At 51.5% G+C, this 25,318-nt stretch overlaps 1 protein-coding gene across 1 annotated transcript; it reads left to right on the forward strand.

The window, feature by feature from the left end:
• Positions 1-4,319: 4,319 nt before the first annotated feature.
• ZC3H12D (zinc finger CCCH-type containing 12D) lies at positions 4,320-24,780 on the forward strand. The gene is made up of 5 exons (XM_076002876.1): positions 4,320-4,679; positions 12,812-12,951; positions 17,821-18,055; positions 20,886-20,992; positions 22,102-24,780. The coding sequence occupies exons 1-5, from the start codon at positions 4,333-4,335 to the stop codon at positions 22,899-22,901; spliced, it is 1,629 nt and encodes a 542-aa protein (XP_075858991.1). The 5' UTR covers positions 4,320-4,332; the 3' UTR covers positions 22,902-24,780.
• Positions 24,781-25,318: the final 538 nt, after the last annotated feature.

Raw genomic sequence — 25,318 nt, forward strand, 5'->3', positions numbered from 1 at the left:
AAGGCTGTGACAGTGGGGTCCCCCTGGGGGGCAGGCACTGGGGCAGAGGGAGGAGCCTGCGTAGAGGGAGGGCCTTTCGGGGTCAGCCCCTGGCGTGAGGCTGGTCGGCCAGGCTGTGTGAGCGTCCCCTTCCTCCATGGAGTTTGGACCATAGCTGGCCCCCAGCCCAAGGGGACAACCTTCCCGAGAGAGGACTGGTCACAAGGCAGAGAGACGAAGGTGAGGCTGGACTAGAGACTAGAGGCAGGTGGCCGAGAGCCTGGAGGGTGGATTGGGCCCGACTGTGATGATGCCACCGAGTGTGCCTTGGCCCTTGTGCTACCGAGAACGCTGGACCTACCTGCCCTGCGTGCAGCTGTGAGGCCCCGGCCTCGCCCCGCCCTTCACGGGAAGATAAGCCGTTCCTCACCTGTGTTCTGAAAGCACATTTTTCTAATCGAAAGTATTGTGCTTATCGTCATGATTTATGGCTTGCCCGTTGTTTACATTTTTCGGTCTGTTTTCCTGAATAGACTGTGAATGAGTTGAAATGGGATTGCGTATTATTTTGTTTTTATAGAGCTGGGGCCCGGCACAGTGCTGGCACCAAGTAGGTGAGCAGTAAATGTTTGTCACAGGAGGGGGTGGATGAGCTGGGCAGTGGTGATGTGAGTGTAAAGGGAGGTGCTTATGGGAAAGGCCCAGGAAGTGGATTATTGACCAGTTGGACGTAAGAGTGAGGGAAAGAGAAAGTCAGAGGTGACATTGAGACTTCTTTGGGTCATTAGGGGGATGCCATTCAATGAACCAGGGAACCCCTGGAAAAATATTTGGGGAGGAAGCATAACTCTAGCTTTGGACATTTATTTTCTTAAAAATCTATTAAACTCCTCAGATATACTGGGCACCATGCCAGGTGCTGGTGACTCTGAGGCAGCAGGTCGGAATACTTGAGGCTTTCAGTCTCTAGGTAAATGACAATTCAATGTGTTATAACAGAGGTGTGAACACAGTGCTGTGGTAGATGACTAATCTGCTCATTCTGTCTGTAGGGTCAGGGATGGCTGCTCTGAGTGACTTTTGAGCTGAATCTTGAAGTTTGCCAAGCCAAAAAGGGCATTCCAAGTAGAGAGGAAACCGTCTATAGAAGTGCAGTGCTGAGCTGGGTGCAGTGGCTCATGCCAGTAGTCCCAGCTGTTTGGGAGGTTGAGATGAGAGGATGGCTTGAGGTCAGGAGTTTGAGACCACGTAGCTGGCTCTGTGTATGGTCTATAGACACACCACCATTCTCCTAGGGCCACAGTGCAGAAAGCCTGGTGTCTTCCCTCCCTCAATCTGACCCTCTCAAGCCCATCTCCTCCTGCCCCACCCACCCTTCCATCCTGCTGTCTTCACAACTGACGACTTTCATGGACTCCTAAGGGTCTCTTTCCTGAAGCCCATCTGGCTTGTGGCCAGTACTGTATTTCTCAAACAAGTCTGGCCATGTCACTCCCCTGCTGAGAAATATCCTCTGATCCCCTGATCCATCTTACTGTCCATGACTGCCTGACCCTTTCTCTAGAGCTACACTGAACTTCTCCATGCTCTCTAAGCATTCCAGAATGTTCTCATCATTGTGCTGCTGCTTCTTTTTTTTTGTTTGTTTTGTTTTTGTTTTAAGACAGGGTCTAACTCTGTTGCCCAGGCTGTGGTGCAGTGGCATGATCATAACTCACTGTAGCCTCAAGTTCCTGGGCTCAAGTAATCTTCCCATCTTAGCCTCCAGAGTATCTAAGACTACAGGCATGGGCCACCATGCCTAGCTAATTTTTTTATTTTTTGTAAAGACAAAGTTCTCTTGTTGCCCAGGCTGGTCTTGAACTTCTGAGCTCAAGGGATCCTCCTGCATTGGCCTCCCAGAGTGCTAGGGTTACAGCCATGAGCCACTCAGCCTGGCCACATTTTTACAAATCTCTCTAATGTCTGGGTTAGTAGAAAACAGCTGGATTCTCATATCTGCTTCTGTATTCTGTATTCAAACTGTTGCAATATCACACAACATGTAGTCACTAGAATATTCCATTGTACACTCATGAGAGGATGAGGGTGAAATAAATTACATCTTAGCATTATTATGAAAATAGTTTTTACTTCACAGACTCTCTGAAAAAGTCCTGGGGTCCCCTGAGGGTCCCTGGACCACACTTTGAGAACCATTGAAGTAGACACTTAGCAAATATCTGTTGAATGGCAGCATTCTGAGTTCCTATAGCAGTTTATTTAAATAGCATGCCTGGCATTTATCTCACAGATTTATAACTGTGTTTGGTGCTCAGTAGGAGGTCTGAGCCAGACATGCAGCTGTGTGGCCCACTGGAATATAGGGGCTGCTGGAGGGTCTGGGCAGGACCCCAACACTGAAGGAGTGAACAGAGAGCTGGAAAGACTCAGGAGGAGAAGCAGGCCAAGTTCTACAACCTAAGGGAGCACAGAGTTTCAAGAAAAGGACAGTCTGTAATTTTTTGATTTAAAATAGCAAGTCAGCAAGTGGTCCCCAGTGTCCAAATTGGCATAGAGTTTGTATGAGGGCAGCACTGTGAAGATGCTGTGAGATTTGGCAGTAAGCAGGGGACTGGTGACCTTGGGGGCAGTTTTGGCATTTCAGCAGTGATGCTGGCCATCAGTGGTTAGGGTAGAGTGGAAGGTGAACAGCTGGGGACTGCGACAGAAACCTTGCTGTCTGGGAGGTTGGCTGCGAAATGCCCTTTGCCTGCCAGACTGCCATTGTTAGATTTGCTCTGGCTTCTCCACACAGGGAGAGGCCTGCAGAGAATGCCAAGCCAAAGTAGGGAGCTCGCAGAGATACATGAGTGATGCAAAGAAGTCAAATAGGAGATTAAGAATTGAAGGTAAAAAGCAAGATCGATATGCAAGAATGTTCATTGAGCATGATTTGTAACGGCAGAAAATGGAAGACAAATTTCCATGTGGTTAAAGGCTGGAGAACACCACTCATTCATTCATTCATTCATTCATCAATCAACACATATAACGAGATTCAGCTGTACTAGGCACTGTCCTAAATGCTGGGGACACAGTGAGCAGCAGAGCAGGTAAACTGGCATGGAAAGATTTTCAAAGTGCATTTTTAATAAGCAAATCAAGTTGCTGAGCTATATGTATAGTATGACACAATTTCTGTAAAAATAAAACAACCCTAAAACAATATTTGTGTGCATTAGACATGCAGGTAAATGTGTAGAGAAAGTGCTGGAGAGTGCAAGCAAACAGCAGAGCAGGCAAAGGGGGGTTAGGGTATGCGCTAAGAGATATTATATCTTTTTATTCTTTATACTTCTGCCTTGTTTGAATTTTTCATTCACAGTGAATGATTATATCTGTATTTTTACGTGCTTTTTTTTTTTCTTTAGTACCTAGTATGCAGCTATTTAAGTGCTTTTTGAAAGATGTAGGTCTGTGTGGGTAGAAAAGAGAGAGGGACCCAGTCCATAGTATTCCTGTTGCTTTGATCCTATTCTTCCTTTCGAAAATGTCTGTCCGGCTGCAGCGTCCTTCCTGGGCCACCCCACAGATACAGGCCAAGCAGTGATACTGGATGGGAAGGCTCGAGTTCAGGATAGCACCTTTTATTGCAGAGGTTCAGTATGGTCTGAGTTAATTGCTAGGGAAGGCGTGCAGCGCACAGAGCTGAACTTGGGTGGGAGCGTCGGCTTTCTGGGAGTAGAATTCACCAGGGCCTCTATTAGGCAGCTACGGCTGCCAGACCCAAACAGTGTGGCCTGGGAGCTTAAACAGGGGGACTCATTGTCTCCCAGTTCTGGAGGCTGGAAGTCTGGGATCAACGTGTCTGCAGGGTGTCTCCCTGCGTCTTCACGTGGTGGTCCCCCTGTGTCTGCCTGTGTCCAAATTCTTCTTATAAGGACACCAGTCATATTGGATTAGGGCCCAACTTAGTGACCTCATCTTAAAGGTCCTGTCTCCAAATACAGTCACCCTGGGAGGTACGGGGGTGGAGGGTAAGGGCTTCAACACGGGAATTTTGTTAGGACACCAGTCAGGCCATGACCGAGCCTCAGACACCTTTCTTGCGCCTGTCCCGAGCTCTGGGTGCCAGGCCGTGTGGCCGGTGTCCCTCAGAAAGAGCACTAGTAAAGGCAGCGTGGTTGCATCTCCGGCTCCCCAACCACACCGAGCAACTGAAAATCCCCACGGGGACCGGGGACCGGGCTCGACATGACTTCCTGGCAGATAAGGCGGGAGGGAGGGAAGGCGCGCTCAGCTCGGCCGGGCCGCCGCGAGCCCCTGACGGCGCCCTCTCTCCGCAGCTCATGCCCGCGGCGCCCGGCCTGCATGCAGCCGGGGGCAGGACCCTCGCCGGCCGGCGGGCCCAGCATGGAGCGGCCGAGCAAGATGGATTTCTTCCAGAAGCTGGGCTACGGCCGCGAGGACGTGCTCAGGGTGCTGGGCAAGCTGGGCGAGGGCGCCCTGGTCAACGACGTGCTGCAGGAGCTGATCCGCACCGGCAGCCGCCCCGGGGCCCCGCCGGCCCAGGCCGCGCCCCAGCTCGTGCCCCGCGGCTCCTGCGGGCTCCCCGACTCCGCCCGGCGCCGCCTGGGGGCAGCCCCCGAAGAGGACTGCGGAGGCCCGGCCTGCTCCCTGCGACCCATAGTGATTGACGGCAGCAACGTGGCGATGAGGTAGCCTTCCCTCACCCTGGGCGCGGGCGGGGCCTGCGCTCAGCCGCCCTGGGAACTGCCCCTCTTCTCTGCGGCTGGCTCCAAAGAGCTTTGGGGCCGTGCATGGGGCTTTGAAACCCTTTTTAGTGGTGTGTCCGTAAGCAATCACTTAACCTCTCTGAAGCTCACTTTGTCCATTTGTATTGCTGAGATAAAGCCTCCCAGAGGGTAGTTGTGAGCATCCGACCTGCGCAGAATGCCTAGGACAGAGCTTGGGATGGAGTAAATGTTCCACTGCTGTAGCTGTCACTATATGAACGCAGAGGAACAGTCCCTTCTGGGGAAGGCAGTGGCAATCCCGGAGGAGTCCAGGCTCAGGTGTAGGACCATGTGGCTCCTTGTCCGGGTGTTGTCCCTAACAAAGCTGCGTGACTCTGGGAAAGCCATAGTACTCATTTCCTCTTCCATGAACCAGGCCCATTGGTATCTCTTCTGCTTCTCGCAAGGTTAGGAGAGCCAGGTGGGAAGACCTCTGCTGGGTTGCGGTTCCCTTGGTAGGCTGGGGAGAGGTGACTGTGGCCCCCACGCTGCAGACACGGCTATGTGAATATTTGTGTATTGGCATCTTCGTGTGATTTGGGGGTGCGAGCATCGTTCGGAGCTGTTATCCTGCCTCTCTTGGCTGAGCTCCCCTGGCACAGAATCTCTGCAGCCTCCCCTGACTCCCTGCTGGGCCAGGCGGGCTGTTGCTCAAACAAGTGGATTATTCTACCACTTGGCTTTAGTTAAGAAATTGTTCACTCACAGATATAAATACACGTGCTCCCCTTTTCAAAAGCTGAGTTAACTTCCACCTGGAGGTGGGAATCCAGAAAAGCAGTTATCCACAGCACCAAATGAGTCAACAGAGCATCCGAGCGTTTCCTTGGGGATTTGGGTTCACGTTGGACTTGGCACTGCAGGGCAGAAGTTTGGAAGGGTTCAAGCCATGATGTCCCAGCCTCTGGGGCTGTCCCTACACACTCTTCGTGGTGTATACTGAGAGTGTTTGTCAAAACCAAGCCTTGTCTCCCAGGCCTTGATTATATCAACAGGTGATGGAGCCCTCTCTTCCCCCTGGGATTTAGGGGCTGGTCCATGGAGTCACTATCACATTCTCACCCATGTCCTGTGTAGGCACCAGATAGGTAAGCCTATGAACTCCTGCTCAATTTAAGATCTCTTGAGTAAAGTTAAAGGGATTTTTTAAGAATCCAGTAGGTTCTAAGGGTCCTACTGGGAGGATTGTGAGAGGGGCCCTGGCCTCTGTGTGATCTGGACAAGGCACCTCTCTCTGGGCATTGATAGGCAGAGGGCTTTGCATGTGAGATGATACTGCTTAAATCAAAGACCTTCCCAGTCCTGAGATTATGAGTTCTGTGATTCCAAATCCCAACAGCAGAATGGCTATAGGGTGAAAAGACTACTCTAGGGGCTACTGGAAGGTGTCAGCATTCTCTCTTTGGGGATCAGGCATTTTTTAGGAATTGTCATAATAAGGTGGTGGTGGGTTTTATTTTGATAGGAGTCTCTGTTGCTGCATGGAATTCAGACTTAAGCCATGTCTTCTATTTGCACATGACCACAATGTGTCCTGGGTAAATCTGCTAGTCCTCCCATCTCTACCCTCCAATTTCCTGCAGTTATAACCAGTTTAACCCCTTTGTGTTCAATCTGTGTGGGTTACAAATGGAAACCATCACTCAGACTTATTACAAAAGAGTGTCTCAGAGCATAAATGTGTTCACACACTGGCTGCCTACAAAACACAGGTAGCTATGTGCATTCTGTGTGTGCACATATATGTATGCACACACATACTGTCTACACACACAAACATCTCCACCCCTGCCCCCTGGATCCTAATTGTTAAGAAAAAGAGACAAATTGCACAACAACCACCTGATCATGAGACTTAATTTGTCCCTTCCAAAGGCAAGTTCTGGGAGAGAGTAGGGATCCCAGGTTCCACCCATCCCCTACCCTTCTACAGTGATGTCTACCATGTCCTCCAATGGGAGTTTCAGCAGGACACATGTCCCTCAGGGTCTGCCAGATCCTCAGTCGTGAAAGAGATTCAAGTGGGTCCTTACTCTTTATAGGGAAAGGATGTTTGAAACCCAAAGTGGTGTCTTGTTATTATCTGTTGGCCTCAAAATTCAATTAACCTCAGAAACATGGTTTCTGAAAATTCTTTTTCACTGAGGTTTTATAGTGTTGCAGACATTGCCATTTTCTGTGTTTTTTTTTTTTTTTTTGAGACAGAGTCTCATTCTGTTACCCGGACTAGAGTACAGTAGCATCATCATAGCTCACCGCAACCTCAAACTCCTGAGCTCAAATAATCCTTCTGCCTCAGCCTCTCTAGTAGCTGGGACTACAGGCACGAGCCACCGCATCCAGCTAATTTTTCTAGTTTTTGTATTTTTTGTAGAGACAAGGTCTCGCTCTTGCTCAGGCTGGTCTCAAACTCCTGGCCCCAAACAATCCTCCCACCTTAGTCTCCCAAAGTGCTAGGATTATGGGTGTGAGCCACAGCGATGCACCTGGCCCATTCTCGGTTTTTGAAGGTGATACTGCTTCACACACTGTCTGGCCCTGGGGTGGTGGGGCTTAAAGACTTAAAGAAAGCTAAAGACTTTCCCACCCTGAGCAGCTGAGAAGCACGTCATCTGCTGGCAGGAGCATCCTTCAGTGTGCCTGTTGCCGGCTGTGGCTCTGTCCCTTGGAGCCTGGGGTGGGCTTCTGGAAGCTCTGGGGAATAGTTCGCTTTCTTGTCTTTTCCAGCTTCTAGAGACTGCCTGCATTCCTTGGCTCATGGTCCCTCTGTCTTCAAAGCCAGCAATGGCCTGAAATGATGCACACGATGTGGCATGCATATGTGCATTTATGCGTTTCTCTGCGGGAAGATCCATTGCTTTCAATAGATACTTAAAGGATCTATGCTCCCCAAAATGTTAGGAACCGCTGATGTAGAGCGAGAAGTTACAGATAATGTCTTGCTTTATGGTCAGGGATTTTACTGTATCCTGTGCCTATTAGCACAGAGAATGTGAGAGTGGGCCATCAGTCCTTGTATGGGCCCTCTCAGTTGCACAGGATGGGGCTTGATGGCCTTGGCCAAGGTCAACACTGGTTTGAATCAGACTCCGACCTCCAGCGTGCTCCCTGGCCATGCCACCACAGGTAGAAGTTTCCATGAGCTTCCCTCTCCGATGCTTCAGATGGCTTAGCCCAAGGCAGTGTGTTGTGGCCGAACCTGGAAGCCTGGCTGCTGCTCTCTGGAGGTCCGCAGAATGGGTCACTGTCCAAGTGTTTTCTGCAAGAAATGGACTCTTTCAAGCAGGACGAATGGTGTCATCTACCGTTTCCTAAGGGATATGTCAACATAAGAACTCTAGGTCAAAACGGGAAGAGCACACAGCAGGGCCCAGGCAGCAGAACTTATGGCTGCCCCTGTTTGCCATAACCCACATAGGACACCAGGGAGGTCAAGGGGAAGGGACACAATGTGGGCACCTTTAGCTCAGGGCCATCCAACTCCCTGTGACAAGAGAGAGTACTATACCTACACTGTCCCATATGGTAGCCACCTGTCATATGTGGCCATCTAGCACTTGAACTGTGGCTAGTGCAACCAAGTAGAACTGAATTCTAGATTTTATTTTTTTAAATTAATCTGAACTTAAATATGAATAGCCACATGTAGTGAGCAGCTATTATTGGACTTTACAACTCTGCTTTTCAGCCTACCAGCTGTGTAGCCTCAGGAGAGTCGTCTGACTTAAAAAAAATTTTTTTTTTTTGAGACAGGGTCTCGCTCTGTTGCCCAGGCTGGAGTGCAGGGATACAATCCTAGCTCACTGCAACCTCCAACTCCTGGGCTCAAGCGAGCCTCCTGGGCTTTGGCCTCCCAAGGTGCTTGGATTACAGGTGTGAGCCACCGAGTCCAGCCCATCTGACTTTTTCGAGCCCTGTTTACACAATTTAGAGGTTGGACTAAATAACCTTAAATCACTTTTTTTTTTTTTTGTTTAAATCTCTAACATGCTAAGATTCAAGGTGGTTATTTTTATTTTTATTTTTTTGAGACAGAGTCTCACTCTGTCACCTGGGCTAGAGTGCAGTGGTATGACCACAGCTCACTACAACCTCAAACTCCTAGGCTCAAGCAATCCTCCTGCCTCAGTCTCCTGAGTAGCTGGGACTATAGGCACATGCCACGATACCTGGCTAATTTTTCTTTTTTTCTTTTTTTTTTGGTATAGACAGGGTCTCCCTCTTGCTCAGGCTGGTCTTGAACTCCTGATCTCAAGCTATCCTCCTGCCTTGGCCTCCTAAAATGCTAGGATTAAAGGCGAGAACCACTGTGCCTGGCCTAACTTAGTTATTTTACATATGCTTGAAAGAAGTAAATACATTTTTCTTTTTTTTTTTAATTTTTTTTTTATTTTTTTTTCTTTTTTCCAAACAAGTCAGTTGTCTGAACATTTTTCTTATAAAGGAATTTTTCTTCCTCTTCTGAGGTTCAGAGAGAGTAAGTAACTTGCCTGCTTGGATTCAGTGCTCTTTCCCATGCAGTTCCCATTTCTTCCGCTCTTCCCCAGTCTGGACTTAGGAAAGGCTGCAGAGTGGGAGACCCTGACCTCATAGGCCTTTGTCGTGGAGCCAGAGCCCTTCCCCTTCAGGGTGAGCCCTGGGCATGCCAGCTGCAGACAGGGCATGAGAGGCCTCTGCTCCCTCCACCAGGGGTCCCTTGCAGGGCTGGTGCCAGCATGCACTCCTGCTGCTGCCAAGGGGCTGGGGCTCCTTGCATGTGCATTGAGCGTTAGCTCTGCTTGATTGCCAAGTACAGCCCCACACCTTTAGGATGGAGGAGGGTGTGTGTGTGTGTGTGTGTGTGTGTGTGTGAGAGAGAGAGAGAGAGAGGTCAGCTTGGGTTACTCAGCTGAATACCTCAGTTGACGGACCCCTGGCCCAAAGAAAAATGTCCAGCAGCAGATTTTTAAAAAGAAGGCAGCTTTCATTGAAAGCATATTAAAAGCTGCATCATGGTGTCTGGGAAGAACCGGAGTTCTCATGAGCTAACTCTTGCAGCATTTCCTTGCCTGGGCAGCGGACTCACCAGCGGCCACTCTGTTTTACATTCTATAGGCAAATCTAGAAAAGGCAGGATTTGAAGTACAGGCTTGGGGGGAAACCACCTGATAATTTCACATCCTCTTTACTGCCCCAGAGGAGGGTTTCATTTGAATGTGTCCTCGTTTTGGAGGGTACAGGGCTTTTTGTTTGAGTTGTTGTTTATGTTTTTAACACACTGACTGCCACACTAGAAGACAAAATTTTTTCCTTACAGCCACGGTGTTTTATTACGAAAATAGAATAAAAAGTGCCAAAAACAAAATGATCCTTTCTAATTTAATGAAAGATTTGTCATTTTTAATTGTTTTCTGTGTGTGAGTCATATGCAACTTGACAAATAGCTTACGTGGGTCCCACGGTGAAAAGATGTGAAGTACGTATGCTCCACGAGGCCCTGGGTTCAAAACTATCGTGAGTTAAATACAACTCACATGACAGATAATGTGTTAAACTATTAGAAAACTCAGCAGACTCTGGCTTATTCTGGAGTAAGAAATCCTCCGATGAAGAGAAAGTTCAGGCTGGAAATCATGCCTCTCTCGGTTTTCATCATCCCCCTCTCCGTGGTTTCCGGTAGGTGGAAAAGAGATGGGTGGGGGTTTACAGCTGGGCCCCTGAATCTGCTCTGCCTGGCGTTAGCCTTGGGCTCCTGCCTGTCTGCACCCATTTCTCCTTTGATAAGACGAGGGCTCCTAGAACAGCCCCTGCCCATCCTCTCTCCTCCCCCTGACTTGAGCTGGGCAGAGACCTGGTAGGAGGAGTCAAAGTTTAACCCCAGATAAGAAAGAGAATGGAACTAGGGGTGCCCTTCCCACCTCAGACTCCTCAGGAAGCGCTACTCATCTTCCCTCCCTCCCACCCACGGCCACAACCTTGCTCCGCACAGGACGGTTTTGGCCCTCTCTTCTGCAGGGGCCTCTTGGGCAACAAAGACACAGTGGTGTGCAATGAGATTGTCTGGTTACTGTCGATGACAGGCTCCCTAATGGCAGCTGCCCCAGGCACAGTTGTCGTGCAGCAAAATTTGCCTCTGGCACCAACCCACTTCCCCTTCCCAGTGCCTGGCGCCCAGCCTGCCGCCTGGCCCGGTTCTCAGTGCCTGGCGAGGAGGGTGGGAAGGCCCCTCCCCAGGTGTGAGGATATTAACTGCAGGTCATCGTTGCCCCGAAGGAGCTGCCACCTGGACCCCACGGGCAGAGACCGGGAAGGAGGAGGAATAAATGGTCTTTGGGGAAACCAGGGAGGAAGACTCTGCAGCCCAACAGGTCAGGTGGCCACTAGACCAGAGAGCAGGGCACGTTTCTTTGCTTTGGCTTCCATAAGGGTAAAATGAGGACGAAGGTCACTTCCTCAAGGGCTTATTGTAATGATTAAATGAGGTGAAGTGTGCAGAGTGGCCTGGCAAACCAAACTCTCTAGAGATATTAAAAGTGAGCTCCAAGAAGCCGGAGTTGATGTCTCTTCTTAGCACCCAGCACAGATGTTCGTAAGGTGACGTTGTGTCCATGGGGGATTGAACAGATGAGTGGATGCCCTTGGGTTACGCTTTTCCCTCTGTATGCTGCAGAGTGGGTGCCCAGGGTCCCCGTGGATGCTTATTGTCTGCCTGGGAGCTCTGCCAGGGTTCAGTTTCCCTCCCCCTCTCTCCACTGAACCCCCTCACCCCAAAGGTGTCAGGGATGGAAAGTTGGCTTTTGAATGGTTAAACACTACGTAATGAGTCGCAAAAAAAGAGAGCAATTAAGAAGCAATTTTTCAAATAATCATGGTAGTGGTATTTTTTTCCTTCTGAAATGACGGAGGTGCTTGTGTTTGGGGGTGCGATGGAGGGAAGGGTGTCGCCGGTTGTTCCCATTACTGCTGGATGGGGTCTAGAGGGTCAGGGGATGCTATTATGAAGCAGCACCCTTCTGTTTTCTTCCTCCTTCTCTGACAGATCCTTTCTGTCTCTTGCGTAAGATTGCCCTCCTCGACTTGTAAGCAGCTGCTAAATCCCACAGTTCCTTTTCTCTCAGGGCAGTCGGGTCATTTTGTCCACGCTGTGGATTCAGCTATTGCTTAAGTAGAGATGACCTCCAACTTTGATCACTCAGACCTCTCCTCTGAGTCCTCGCCGTTTATTTAAGGTCTCCACTTAGAGGAAATCTCGAGTAAACAGCTCAACTGTAGCCAAAACCAGACCCGAGATCTTTCCCTCTGAAGCCTCTTCCCTTCGGCGTTCCGTGTGTGTCGGTGACAGCCCCCCATCATCCTCGGGGCCCTCTTCTCCGTCAGCCCTGTGGCAATGGGTTGCCGAGCTCTGGAGGTTTTACCTTGCAAGTATCTCTCGGGTTCACCTGCCCTTCTCCTTCATCCACCACCAGCCCAGTCCAAGTCACCATCAGTCTTTACTCTGGTCACTGCCTACACCTGCTCTTGCTGCCTTCCAATTTATCTGTGCTGCCAGACTGGGCTTTTTGAATCAAAATCACAGCGCATCACACATATCCCCAATCTTAGCATCCTTCCATGGCTTCTCATTCCCCTCAGGAAAAAGGAAAACATCTTCAGTCAGGCCCTCGAGGCCCCGCCTGTGCTCACACCGCTCTCTCTTCCCTGCCTCTGCTGACGTCTTTGTGAACTTGGGAAACCCAATAACACATTTATAACCATCTCTCAGGGCGAGAGGAATTCTGCAGATGGCTGCTCTCACCCATTTATGTTGATCCTCGTTAGCTTCGGTTAAAGAGAGGGTCTTGTCTGTTGGTCCTTGGAATGTATTCCCCAGGGAACCCGAGACCCACCTACCTATCACAGGCTGCATGGCTCGAGGTAAGGCACACAGTTTGTGAATGGAACAACGAACTGGCTTTAAAATGTGGGGTTGCCTGGTTCCCTCGATTATGAGATTCCTATCCAGGGTGTTCCCAGGGGAAATCGCTCTTAGGGGCACTTTCTGTGTCTCTACAGATTTCTTTGTTTTCCCATTGTAGCCATGGAAATAAAGAAATCTTCTCTTGCCGGGGGATCCAGCTGGCTGTGGACTGGTTCAGGGACCGAGGACACACCTACATCAAGGTTTTTGTCCCATCCTGGAGGAAAGAACCACCAAGAGCTGATAGCCCTATTCGAGGTATGTTGGCGCAGTACGTGCTCAAGAGGCACCACATACATCCTTTTTAGATGGCACAGTGATAGTCGCTTATCTATTTGGTTGCTTGTCTAGTGATGTCTGTCTTCTTTGCTGCACTGTAAGCTCCATGAAGGCACTGATTATCATGTTCACTGCCATGGCCCTAGCAGCTATCACCTAGCAGGATACTTGGCATATGCTACCTGTTCAATAAATAGTTGTGGAATGGGGGGATGAATAAATTGCTCTTTTAGTGTGAATGATTAAGTTCCAAAAATAATTGTGTCTGATGGGTTTTAACACCTGAGGGAAGATTGGATCTGCGTTCCACTCCTAATAGTATACAGGATTTAAAAGAGACATTTAGGCCGGGCGCGGTGGCTCACGCCTGTAATCCTAGCACTCTGGGAGGCCGAGGCGGGCGGATTGCTCGAGGTCAGGAGTTCAAAACCAGCCTGAGCAAGAGCGAGACCCTGTCTCTACTATAAATAGAAAGAAATTAATTGGCCAACTAATATATATATATAAAAATTAGCCGAGCATGGTGGCACATGCCTGTAGTCCCAGCTACTCGGGAGGCTGAGGCAGGAGGATTGCTTGAGCCCAGGAGTTTGAGGTTGCTGTGAGCTAGGCTGACGCCACGGCACTCACTATAGCCTGGGCAACAAGCGAGACTCTGTCTCAAAAAAAAATAAAATAAAATAAAAAAATAAAATAAATAAAAGAGACATTTATTTAGTCAGGTAATATTTATTTATGGACTACCTAGTCGAATCATTTCATTTAGATAAAAAGAAAGAAAGAAAGAAAGAAAATGGAGACCCAGGGGATTCTTTATTTTTAATTTTTAATTCAGCTAGGAATATTTTAAGCTACAAATATTAGAACACAGTGATTTATTTTATTATTTATTTTTTCTTAGAACAACTCATGATATGTAATATGGTTTAAATAAACAAGATTGTGTTTGTTTTCTTATTTGGCTTTCTTATACAGGTTGAGTATCCCTTATTCAAAATGCTTGGGATATTTGCCTTATACCTACTGGTTGATCCTCCCTAATTAAAACATCCAAAATTTGAAGTGTTGCAATGAGCATTTCCTTTGAGTGTCATGTTGGTGCTTGATAGGTTTTGAATTTTGGAGCATTTTGGATTTTTGAAACAGGGATGCTTAATCTGTAAGAAGAGATCTGCTGCTAACCGTTGTTGGCTTTGTTTCAGCCAAGTCGACAATGTAGGGCTGAGCTCTTGGTGATTCTGGGAGGTTTCCTTGACTTTTTCTTCCAGGATTTTTACCAAAGGTTTTTTATTTTGGTTTGTTTTAAATTCTATCAATTGTTACCAGTTTCTTCTTCTTTTCTCTCTGTTACTCCAAGATATTCTTGTCTCTTGGATGCAGCATCTTCAGTAACATAGTCATTTGTTATCATCAGCAAGTACTATGTTCTATACACAATTGTACATGCTGTACTTTCATGCGGGCAGTGCAGTAGGTTTGTTTACACTGGCATCCCCACACACATGTAATGTGTAGCGCCACAACATGAGGGCTGCTACAACGTCACTAGGCGATAGGAATTTTTCAGGTCCATTATAATCCGTTTATGGGACCACTGTCGTATACGTGGTCTGAAACATTATGCAGCACATGACTGCACATCTGTGCAATTGCCTTGGGTTTTCTCTCCCAGCATTCAAACCTCTCCCTAAATGGCAGGGCTAACCATCCGTGTGGCTGGCAGTTTTCACTTTGGCACACCTGGCGTGGAGTAGGCAGGCAGCGGGGCACCTCTGCCACCACCTATTCCAGTGCAAAATGATGACACTTTTATCTAGGAGGTCAGCAGCCACAGTGGGAGGCCGCCTCCTTCCTGGTTGTGTCGGCACTTTCTCTATAGCGGTACGGGCAGGGAGCAGTGGCGTTCCATACCCTTGGCGTCAGCTGGCACGAGAGTAGCTCACCCATTAGCCATCCTGCCCGGCCTGACTGCCACCCCTTCTCCAAGGCTGGGACTGCTCTGTGACTTTGCAGGGACACAGGGACACGGCTCCCACCTCCGCTCCAGCCTTCCGTGCTCGCTCTGGGCTGTGGTTCCCTCCACGCTGTGGGATCCACAGGATCCTGTCTGCTTTCTGTCTTCCTGAAATCTGTCAAAATCCTGGGTTTGCTGCTGTCCCCAAGCCTATTTGAATGGGATTACAGACGCCCCCTTTTGTACCTCTTTATTGCCATTACGTTGGGACTTTGAGAGGGAGGGAGATAAATTCTTGTGTTCAGTTCTCCATCCTGAGCGAGTTACCCAAAATAATTCTTTATGTTCTGAACATGAAGAACGGTGGCTGTCAACAGTCGTGTAATATTTAAATATAATATGAGCAAACAGTAGGGAAATTATTTTGAGGAAGGGAAGGAATGTTTGAACAAGCCACAGGCGTAAACCTGTGGAGGAAAGATGAATAAATGTTACATTAAAATAAAAGCTTCTGTCCATTAATGGATACCACAAAAACAGAATGCAAAGACAAGCCTCACCCTGGCGGTGGCACATACCACGTGCTCCTGATGAAGGACTACAGTCTAGATCTAGAGAGAATTGCTCCAAATCGATGAGACAAAGACAATGAACCAACAGAAAGCTAAAGAGTGAATGAGGCATTCACAGAAGAGAAAACATAAATGGCTAGTAAACTTATGAAAAGATGCCAAATCTCATTAGTAACCAGAGAAATGTACAATGAAACCACAGTAGGAGACAGTTTTGTACCCACCAGATTTTCACCAATTCAAAAGTCTGAAAATGCCAGGTGCTGGTAAGGTTGTCTCGTATGCTGTGCTGCATGTGGAACTTGGTATCACCACTCTGGAAAACAACTTGGCATTATCTTGTAAAGCGCCTTTCCCTACAACTCAGCAAGAGCCACTCTTAGAGATATATCCTAGAGAGGCCCTTGGACTTCTGTGCCAGGGACTTAAAACTAACAGCAGTGAACCTATCGACATGGCCAGACAAACACGATTTCAAATGAAAAAAGCAAGTTGCGTAGGACATGTATAGTATGATTCCATTTGTGTGAAGTCCAATGTGTAGCCACATTGAAAATGATCCTTTATACATGTGTATTTTTAAAAATAAAAGCATGGGAATTATAATATAAACACAAAGTTCTAAAACTTGGATTATCTTAAGGGAAGTGGAGAGGACTGCAAATTGGTTGGGGCAGAGGGGACTTCCCAAACACGGGCCACCTTCATTTCTCAGAGCAGGTGCTACAGAGGTGACATTTTTTATTATTATTTGTATAATAGATACATTATGCACATTTTTTTGTTAGACCTCTGTCACCCAGGCAGAGGTGTCATCATAGCTCACTGTAACCTCAAACTCCTGGGCTCAAGTGATCCTCTTACTAGAACCACAAGCATGCACCATCACGCCTGGTTAATTTTTAAATTTTTTTTTAGAAATGGGGTCTTGATATATTGCCCAGGCCGGTCTTGAACTCCTGGCCTCAAATGATCTTCCTGCCTCTGCCTCCCAAAGTGCTGGGCTTACAGGCATGAGGCACCACACCTGGCCACATTATGTACCTTTTTAAAGTCTGGAAACCACGTCATAATGGAAAGGACTTAAACTTGGGGGAAGAAACAATTTATGACAAATTATGAAGAGGAAGCTCTTCCAAATTCTGAGTAAATATTATGAGTTAAAGGGATTTTTCCTATTTTTGCAAGGCCCCAAAGGCAAACCTAAGATCAAACAGCAGAACTTCCTGGGATGGGAATTTTAGCCCTGATAAGAAAGCCCTTGTAATGTTTCTACCACCTGATACATGGTCACCTCCTTTGTAGCTTTTGCTAGAACTCTCACACACCCGTGCTTATTCAGTCTGCTCATAGACACCCTGAGATGGGTTAGGGAGGTGTTGTCACCTCCTTGTATAAAGGTACAACCTGACATTAAAAGAGAGGCAAAGTACCCAGGAACTGGGCTCAGCCCAGAACCCACGCTGTAGATTCTTAGCCTTGGACTCTATTACATTCTTTTTTTTTATTTTTTGAGATAGAGTCTCACTTTGTTGCCCAGGCTAGAGTGAGTGCCGTGGTGTCAACCTAGCTCACAGCAACCTCAATCTCCTGGGCTCAAGCAAAGCCTCCCGAGTAGCTGGGACTACAGGCATGAGCCACCATGCCCAGCTAATTTTTTCTATATATATTAGTTGGCCAATTAATTTCTTTCTATTTTTAGTAGAGACAGAGTCTCGCTCTTGCTCAGGCTGGTTTCGAACTCGTGACCTCAACCTATCCTCCTACCTCGGCCTCCCAGAGTGCTGGGATTACAGGCGTGAGCCACCACGCCCGGCCTCTATTACATTCTTGAGCCCCTCAGATCTGTCGGTGATATGACGCTGCACCCCAAAGGTGTCCCGAGCAGATTCCTGTATGGTGGGGAAGAGGGACCTGTGGTTCCCAGCCAAGGGCCCATGCAGGGGCCTTCCAGGAGGATGCAGGACTCCTTGCCGTTGCTGAGGCGTTGCCAGGGTTCCAGTTAAACCAGGAGGAGGCCCCCGTGTCTACTGGGGTAGGGGCAGGTAACCCTCAGGCAGACCAGAGCTGCGGCCGAAACTTCCTTCTGAAGTGACTCTGCCTCCCCGCGTACCATCCTCAGCGCTCCCGTCACCGCACGGGCAAGACGAGCCAACGGCCCTCTTGGCCTCGGGCTGGGGGCAAATTCAGTGCAATTTAGAGAAAGAAGTGAGCGCGATGGTGGGAGAAACTGGACCTCCTGCCTGCCCCTCATCTGGCCGTGTGGGGAGCGGGGTGGGGGTGCCCGGGAGTCCTCACCGCGGTCTGTCGCCGCGCCCGCAGAGCAGCACGTGCTGGAGCAGCTGGAGCGGCAGGCGGTGCTGGTGTACACCCCGTCCCGCAAGGTGCACGGCAAGCGGCTGGTCTGCTACGACGACCGCTACATCGTGAAGGTGGCCTACGAGCAGGACGGCATCATCGTCTCCAACGACAACTACCGCGACCTGCAGAGTGAGAACCCCGAGTGGAAGTGGTTCATCGAGCAGAGGCTGCTCATGTTCTCCTTCGTCAACGACCGGTATGGGCCGGGCGGGGTCCTGGCACGGAGGGGAGTGGGGCAGAGGCCACCCCCACTCCAGGCAGAGGGGTTGGGGTCACGGGCACACTCAGCCCTGCAGACGGGGCCCCGCAGGCTGCACAGTCTCCTCTGCCCCTCCGGGTCTCCCCTTCCCTGGCCGGCCTTCTCTGCGGGCACTTCCCCAGCAGGGCTGTTTTGTCCCTGAACTTGCCGTCCCCACGGCCACGTGTGACTGACTCACCACAAAGCTGCCCAGCAAATGGGCCAGGTATGTGCTTTTTTTAAAAAAGAATTTAATACTTCAAATAAGAGCATGGAAATAGTCATCATGGAAAAAAATCTGAACTTTCGTTGTGTTGCCTTTCACTTATTTCAGGTTTGGGGCTGTATTTTAAAAACATTTTTTTGAATGACATATGGGAGTGGGCAACAGAATCTTTTCTCTTGGGCTGTAAAAGTCTTTCCCTGCCTGGCACCGACTCTGCCTCACTACCTCTGTGTTGAAATTTCCAGAGAACCTGGCTGGCTCATCTCGTCCTGGGTGGTCTGCCCCGGCCAGGTCCACTCCGGAGCAACCAGCCACGGCTGCGGGAGGAGAGGGACCTCAGAGCCACAAGCCCCCACCTGTCAGCAGGTGCTGGGTGAGGCCCTCGGCCCGAGCCAAGGTGGGAGGAGGCATGTCCACTTCAGACGTGCTCGGGCATGCTGAGGGCAGACATGGGAGCCAGGCAAGGTGGCCAAGGGGTCTGGAGACTAGAATAGTGGGGGACAAGGTGGGGAGGGCACAGAAGGCTGGGACATCACTCCTATTCCAGTTTCTGTTCCAAGCGATGATAGCTCAGCCCTCATTCTGGGCTCTGCGACTAGCTCTTTGGAACATGGATTGAGACAAGCGCCTGAGCTCCGTGAGGGCAGAGACTGTATCTGTCTTGCATGCCATGTCCCCAGCATGCCTGGCACATAATGGGCAATAACTAGTTGTAGATGAATGACTGAGTGAAAAAGTTGCATGGACAAGTGAATGAATGGTTGTGGCCCTGGGGAGGGGGATGAGGAGGGAGGAGAAGGCACGTGGTCTGGGCTCAGGCCACCAGCATGCGACCCAGCAGTTCCTGACCCTGAAGCCAGGGAAGCAGGGCGGTGCTGTGGCGACAGCTAGGGCTTTGGAGCAGGCAGGGGAGGTTTCCAGATGAGGCCCTGCCACTTCCTGGTTGTGTGTCCTGGGGGCATCGCTCAACCTCGCTGAGCTGAATATTCTTCATGTTGCAAAAGCATTAATAACATGACCTCTGAGACTGTCCTAAGGACTAAAGAGAACTCTACCCCAGAAGTGGTAACACTGATTCTAGGCCAGACCAGGACATGGTGGCCCAAGGAGTACTATTGTCCCCACTGCCACCTGCCCCTGCAGCCATGGAGGTGCAGCTGCCCTCCTGAGCCCCGGGGCAGATGTTTGGCAGTGGCACCCTGCAGTAGCCCCCATTGTCATTTCCAGATCTGCAAGGCCAGCAGCGTTCACTGTCCAGCTTCGGCCTGTAGGAATTGGCAAGTCTGTAACTGTGGGTTCCAGAAATCCTCACTGAGGACTGATGGATCATGGCCACCTCTGGCCTGGCGACAGCCTGGGGCCCTGGCCAAGTCCTTTAGATGCACTGGCCTGGGCTCAGGGCCTGCCAAAGACCCCCCCAGAGGCAGGGCCTGCCACCCGCCTGTGAGCAAGGGCACCCGCCCCGGCGCCCCGGGCACGTCCACAGGGCCCTCTGGGCACAGCTCCGGAGAGCAGGAGGTGAAGTCTTCGGGAACTTTTAATAACTGCAGTGGGCGCCTCCCCCGCTTCTTGGTCAGGGCCCAGCTCTGAGAAGCCGGCTGTGCAGCTGGGAGCTGAGCCATGGTGGCTGCCCTGGCCTACGGCTCACCAGCTCTCGGCATGATCTCAGACTCTTAGAGGAACACCAGCCCACGAAGAGTCTGCCCCCCATTTAGAATCCACTGCTCCTTAGCAGAACCTTAGCGCGACCTGGAAGTGTCTCTGGGAACACGGTTCATGTAAAAATGAGGATCTCACTAAACAAGGGGAGTTTTCTTTCCAAGGAGTTTAGTTTTCCCCTTGGGCCCTGAGCACCCTGAGCTGCACCCCTCCTTGTTAGGGTTCCATGCCAGGGAGAAGGGAGGGGGCAGGCAGGGGCAGGGCAGTGTCAGACTGACTTGTCCAGAATAAGGGCAGCCCCAGAGACAGACCCAACCCGTGTGCAGGGCTAGCAGAGGAGCAGGCCGCCTGTGCCAGGAGGGCATCTGGCAGCCGCTGCTTCAAGATTCCCCAGCAGTATGTCATCCGCTCGGTGGGTGCTCACCCTTCCCCTGCATCTGCGCAGAGCTGTGTCTGGCGTGAGGTGAAACACAGGAGAAATGGGACCTAAGCCTCAAGGGGCTCAGGCAACTCTGAAACCTCGGGAACTGTTTGGTAACCCCATGGAAGTTTCTAACCTGTCGAGGACAGTGGGAAGCCAAGCCCTAGAGCGATTATGCTCCAGTTTTCCTGGACACAAATCACAGATTCCTGAACACCTTCAGATTCTGATTAAGCAGGTCTTGTGTGCAGCTCTGAGACTGCCTTTCAACAAGTTGCTAGATGATTCTGACACTGCTGGCTCGAGCCAGGCAGGAGGAGGAGCCCAGGGCTGTGCCGTGCAGCCCCCCATGGGAAGTGTGGTGTGAGGGGAGGGTTTTGCCTGCCTGGTGCTCCCTGGGTGGCTGGGGCCTGCTGCCTCCCTCCAGGTGCCAGCAGTGAGTCCCCTTGGTCTTGCAGTTGCCCCCTGTGCTTATCTTCTAGGTTCATGCCTCCCGATGACCCCCTGGGCCGACATGGACCCACCCTGAGCAATTTCCTGAGCCGGAAGCCAAAGCCCCCAGAGCCATCCTGGCAGCACTGCCCCTACGGTGGGTACCTACTACCCAGTGCTTCCTGAGCCCTGTTCAGGGCCTTGTGCAGGGCACAGGGGCACAGTCAAAAGTGCTGGCCTGGTGGTCAGCAGCCTGGGTTCTCTTCCAACTTCTGCCCCGAACCAGCTGTGTGACACTGGAGAGGTAACTTAACCACTCTGCACTGCTGTTTCCTGACAGGGTTATTGGAAGGATGAACTGACATCCAGGATGGCTGCTGCAGAGGGGTGTTTGCCAGGCCCCGGGGCCGGGGTCCTGCTCAGGGCAAAGCCGTGTCTGAGAACTAGGTGGCTGTGTGCATCCCCAGCCCCCGTTCTCAGTCCCTTCCCCTGGCCCCCAGCGCTCCTGTCCTCACCCTGCCCCACTGTGCCCCCTCAATGGACTTTGGTCAGTGCTACCCATGAAGAGTTAAGGATTTTATCCCAGAGCCCTCAGGGATGCCAGCCTGCTAGCCAGCTTGTTCACTGACTTGGCAAGTTATTTGATGTCCCCAGGCTTTGGTTTTGATGCTCACAGAAGTTCATTAAAGCCTTGGGTGACATTCAGAGTCATTTCTTGTTAGAGTTAAGGTGACCACACATACATTCAGGTTGGTCTATCTCGTACCGGTTGAATCTCAGAAGTGCCCGGGTTTGGATGGTAACTTGATCATTTGATCACGGCTCTGCCAGAACAGTCTGCAGGGAGAGAGCAATGGTTAGCAAGGGGGAGTGGGCAGTGGGGGAAACTGAGGCAGCACTAGGGGCACGATGCTAGGCGATGAGCACCCACTCCCCACCGCCGCTCCTCCCCAAGAGTGGCCCTATCCACAGGGGCCCTGGGGAAGTGGAGAAGGCCATCAGATCAGGAGATTTGATTCTGGCCCCTGGTCAAAGGGAGTTCCCGGACCGACACTCACTCTGCCCACTCTGGGGTTAGTCAGTGTGCCCAGCGCGCCCTCGCCCATGCCGCCCGCCGCCCGCCCGCGCGCGTCTCCCTGGGCCCTTGCGGGAGGAAAGTCCATGGAGAGGCCGCGGGCGGCGCTGCCCCGACGCACCAGGCAGCACAGCCTCTCCGCGCCCGCCCGGGTCTCACGCAGCGCCCTCTTCTGCCCCGGCCCCTTCCAGGCAAGAAGTGCACCTACGGCATCAAGTGCAAGTTCTACCACCCGGAGAGGCCGCGCCACACGCAGCTGGCAGTGGCCGACGAGCTCCGCGCCCAGACGCGGGCCCGGCCGGGAGCCGAGGAGCAGCGGCTGCCGAGCACCCGGGGCGGCCCCGCAGGAGCGCGCTCGGGCCCCCGGGAGCCAGGTGCACGCAGCCTCCCGCCCGCGCCGCAGCCGGCCGACCTGGCCGCCCTGCGAGGGAGCTTCTCGCGGCTGGCCTTCAGCGACGACCTGGGGCCCCTCGGGCCGCGCCCTCCCGGCCCCGCCTGCGGCCTGGCGCCCGGGCTGTGTGGGCCCGGCTGGGTGCCCACCGGCGGCGCGGCGCCCGTGCCGTCGCCATCCCCGCGGGCGGGCAGCGCGGCCACCTCAGGCCCGCCCGGCCTCCCGCCCCCGCTCGGGCCGCAGCTCCAGCCGCGAGGGGGTCACTGTCCCAGGGACCTGCACGGCGACCTGCTTCCGCAGCGCAGGCCGCCCGACGACCCGTGGGTCCGCTCCCAGATTTCCGACCGCTTTCCAGGCCGCTCGGCCTCGGTGGAGCCGGCCTGGGGCGACAGCGCCTTTGGGGATCCTTCGGGGTACACAGCCGAGGACGGCGAGGGGGACGCGCGCGCCCGGGCGCGCACGGCGCTCTGCAGCGTCTTCCCGCCGGAGCAGGTGGACCGCGTGATGGCCGAGTCCCCCGACCTCTCCGACCTCGCCCGGCTCATTCTCCTCCTCGTGCAGAGATGCCAGAGGGCGGGGGCGCCGCTGGGGAACCCCTAAGGGACTGGCCCACGCCCTTGCAAGGCATGGCTCCGTCTTGCCTTGCAACTCGCGCGCGTGGGCGGGTGGTTGCCAGCACGGCCTGAGTCAGCCCAGCGTGGCTGCCCTTTTTCTTTAAACATGGTCAGGGAAGCCTACTTCCTCTTCCTTGGTAGCCCCTGATGATCTTCACGAGGCGGAGGTCCACCCACTTCCGTGGAGGGAGTATTTCTGGTGTGGGGGAAGACAGGTCCCACTGCAGCTCCAAGGCTTTGTCCTGAACGGCCTGTGACTGTGTCAAGCTGCAAGTGGAATCCACAAATGGGCCACGAAATCAATCTGGTGGGTCACTTCCACAAATACAATGGGCTAGGAAATCTCAGAGCAGACCCTGTACAATCAGGCTGAGTGTGAACTCTTGTCACCTAGCCCTGAGCCCCACATTTTTGGTAGCCGTGTGATCTTAATGTGGGTCGTGGTCAAAAGTTTGACAAAGGCTGGTAAGTGGTCTTGAATTTCATTACATCAAATAATGTTTGAAATATGTGGTCAGGTGGCCAGGGGAAGTTGGATATCTGGAAGTCTCCATGTTAGCTACTGCTAACCTCACCCACCAGGGGAGCCCAGCCTGGACTATTGCTCTGAAATTGTGCGGCCGTGCCTCGCTGGGGGTGAGGGGCAGGGCACTTCGTCCTGAAGGCCTGCTTGGGGGGTCTTCACCCCCTTCACGCACACACACCCCACACCACACAAATATCACACGCACACACAGGGCACTCTCTCACACATGTACACACACACACCCCATAGACACATACATACTGCTTGGCTCGGGGTCAAGCCTCTCTGTTTTTCCAGCCATTCATCACGGCAGTTTCCAGAACAGGCCCTTCACTGGGAGCTTTCTAAGCCCTTCCTCAGCTACACTGGGGCAGGTGTCAGGATTTTTGCTGGGAAACCGCGGGTGGGTCAGCAGAGAGCTCAGGTGAGCTCAGTCTTGGAGGTTGATTGCCACCTTTCCGGTGCCGTTTCTTCCAGCCAGCCAGTGCTTTGAGTTCCGGGGAGAAGGGGCCCCCCATTTGTAATGGCCAAGCGGGGCAGTGATGCCACGTGGTCCCCGCGTCCTCAGAAGGCGCTGGCATCTCCAGGCAGCATCCAGCCCGCTGGTTTGTGGCTCACTTGTTCCTTAGGGGACTTGGTAGCTCCTTTTAGGGAGAGTGTGAGGCACCTCCCAGGGGAAGGCCAGCGCCAGCAAGTGCGGAGGGAAACATTGTGCCGTTTATTTTTAGCACAGTCTGGGGGCACCGCAGGGAGAATGTGTTCCCAGCTTTCATTCATGGCAAATGCCGCCCGTGGGAGAGCACCATGTCAGTCTTCCCCTGACTCCTTTAATCTTTTTAAACCAGATTCTTAGCATAGTTTGAGCCAGAGCTGTTCCTCTCCTTTTTTTTTTTTCCAAAGAGGACACTGCACCCACAATTTTACCTTAGTTTGGGACCTCAGTCCTCCAGAGGGCCCGCTCTTTCTAGATAAATTGATGTGTATTTTTTTTTCCTTTTGACAAGACACGCTTTCTGTTAGAGCTGCTTTTTGCTCTCTGGTTTTTCTCCTTATGTGGAATCATTGCGTAGCTGATTTACAGTTGTAAATGTTTAAACTGCTTCCTCTGAGGACAAGTTTGAGTTTTAGTAAGCTGTAAAGCTATTTTATTTGGTTCACTGTGATTAAGTACAAAAGAAAAAAGTAAAGAAACAGCATATTTTAAGTGTTATCCCCTTTGGAATTTTTCCAAAGTCTTAGTATGTCTTTGTGACACAAAAACATGGAAGGGACAGGTAAATGAATGTTCCTAGTTGCATAGCTGTTACTGTGCTCCAAAAATAAATCACTTTTTACCACACCTGGACTCTTTATTGTCAAATTGTATATCAGTTTCTCCTACGAGCTGTCCCCTGTAGATTGGCTTGTCACATTGCATGTGGTGGCATGAAGACGGAGGCTGCAGCCGGTCTTGGCAGCTGCAGTTCGGTGTTATTCCACCCCTGGGGGGAGGGGAGGGGCTAGAGCCCACCTTTCCCAGGAGAAGCAGGAGGCCCATGGCAAGGGCTTATCTTTGCTGGGTGTTCAGCAGGTGGTTCCCGTGGGCACAGGCTGCTGGCCTGTCTCCTGGACTTCTAAAATCCTGATTACGGAACTATGAGGCCATCTCATAAAAGCAGCTCTGCTTGTTTAAACCTGCAGCCAGCTCTCGCCTGCTCAGACCAAAGGAGCCCAGCACTGCCCTGGGTGGGCCCTGGGGCAGCTTTCCCAGAGGCCTCCGATGGTGGCTTGAGGCAGAACTGCAGAATGTCAGCGTCGAGGGGCAGACACAAGGGACCCAGTCATGTGGCCCCGTTCCAAATAAAATGAACCCAGCTTTGGTTTGACATAGCACTCAG

The sequence above is a fragment of the Microcebus murinus genome, chromosome 5, assembly GCF_040939455.1.
Source record: "Microcebus murinus isolate Inina chromosome 5, M.murinus_Inina_mat1.0, whole genome shotgun sequence".
NCBI lineage: Eukaryota > Metazoa > Chordata > Mammalia > Primates > Cheirogaleidae > Microcebus > Microcebus murinus.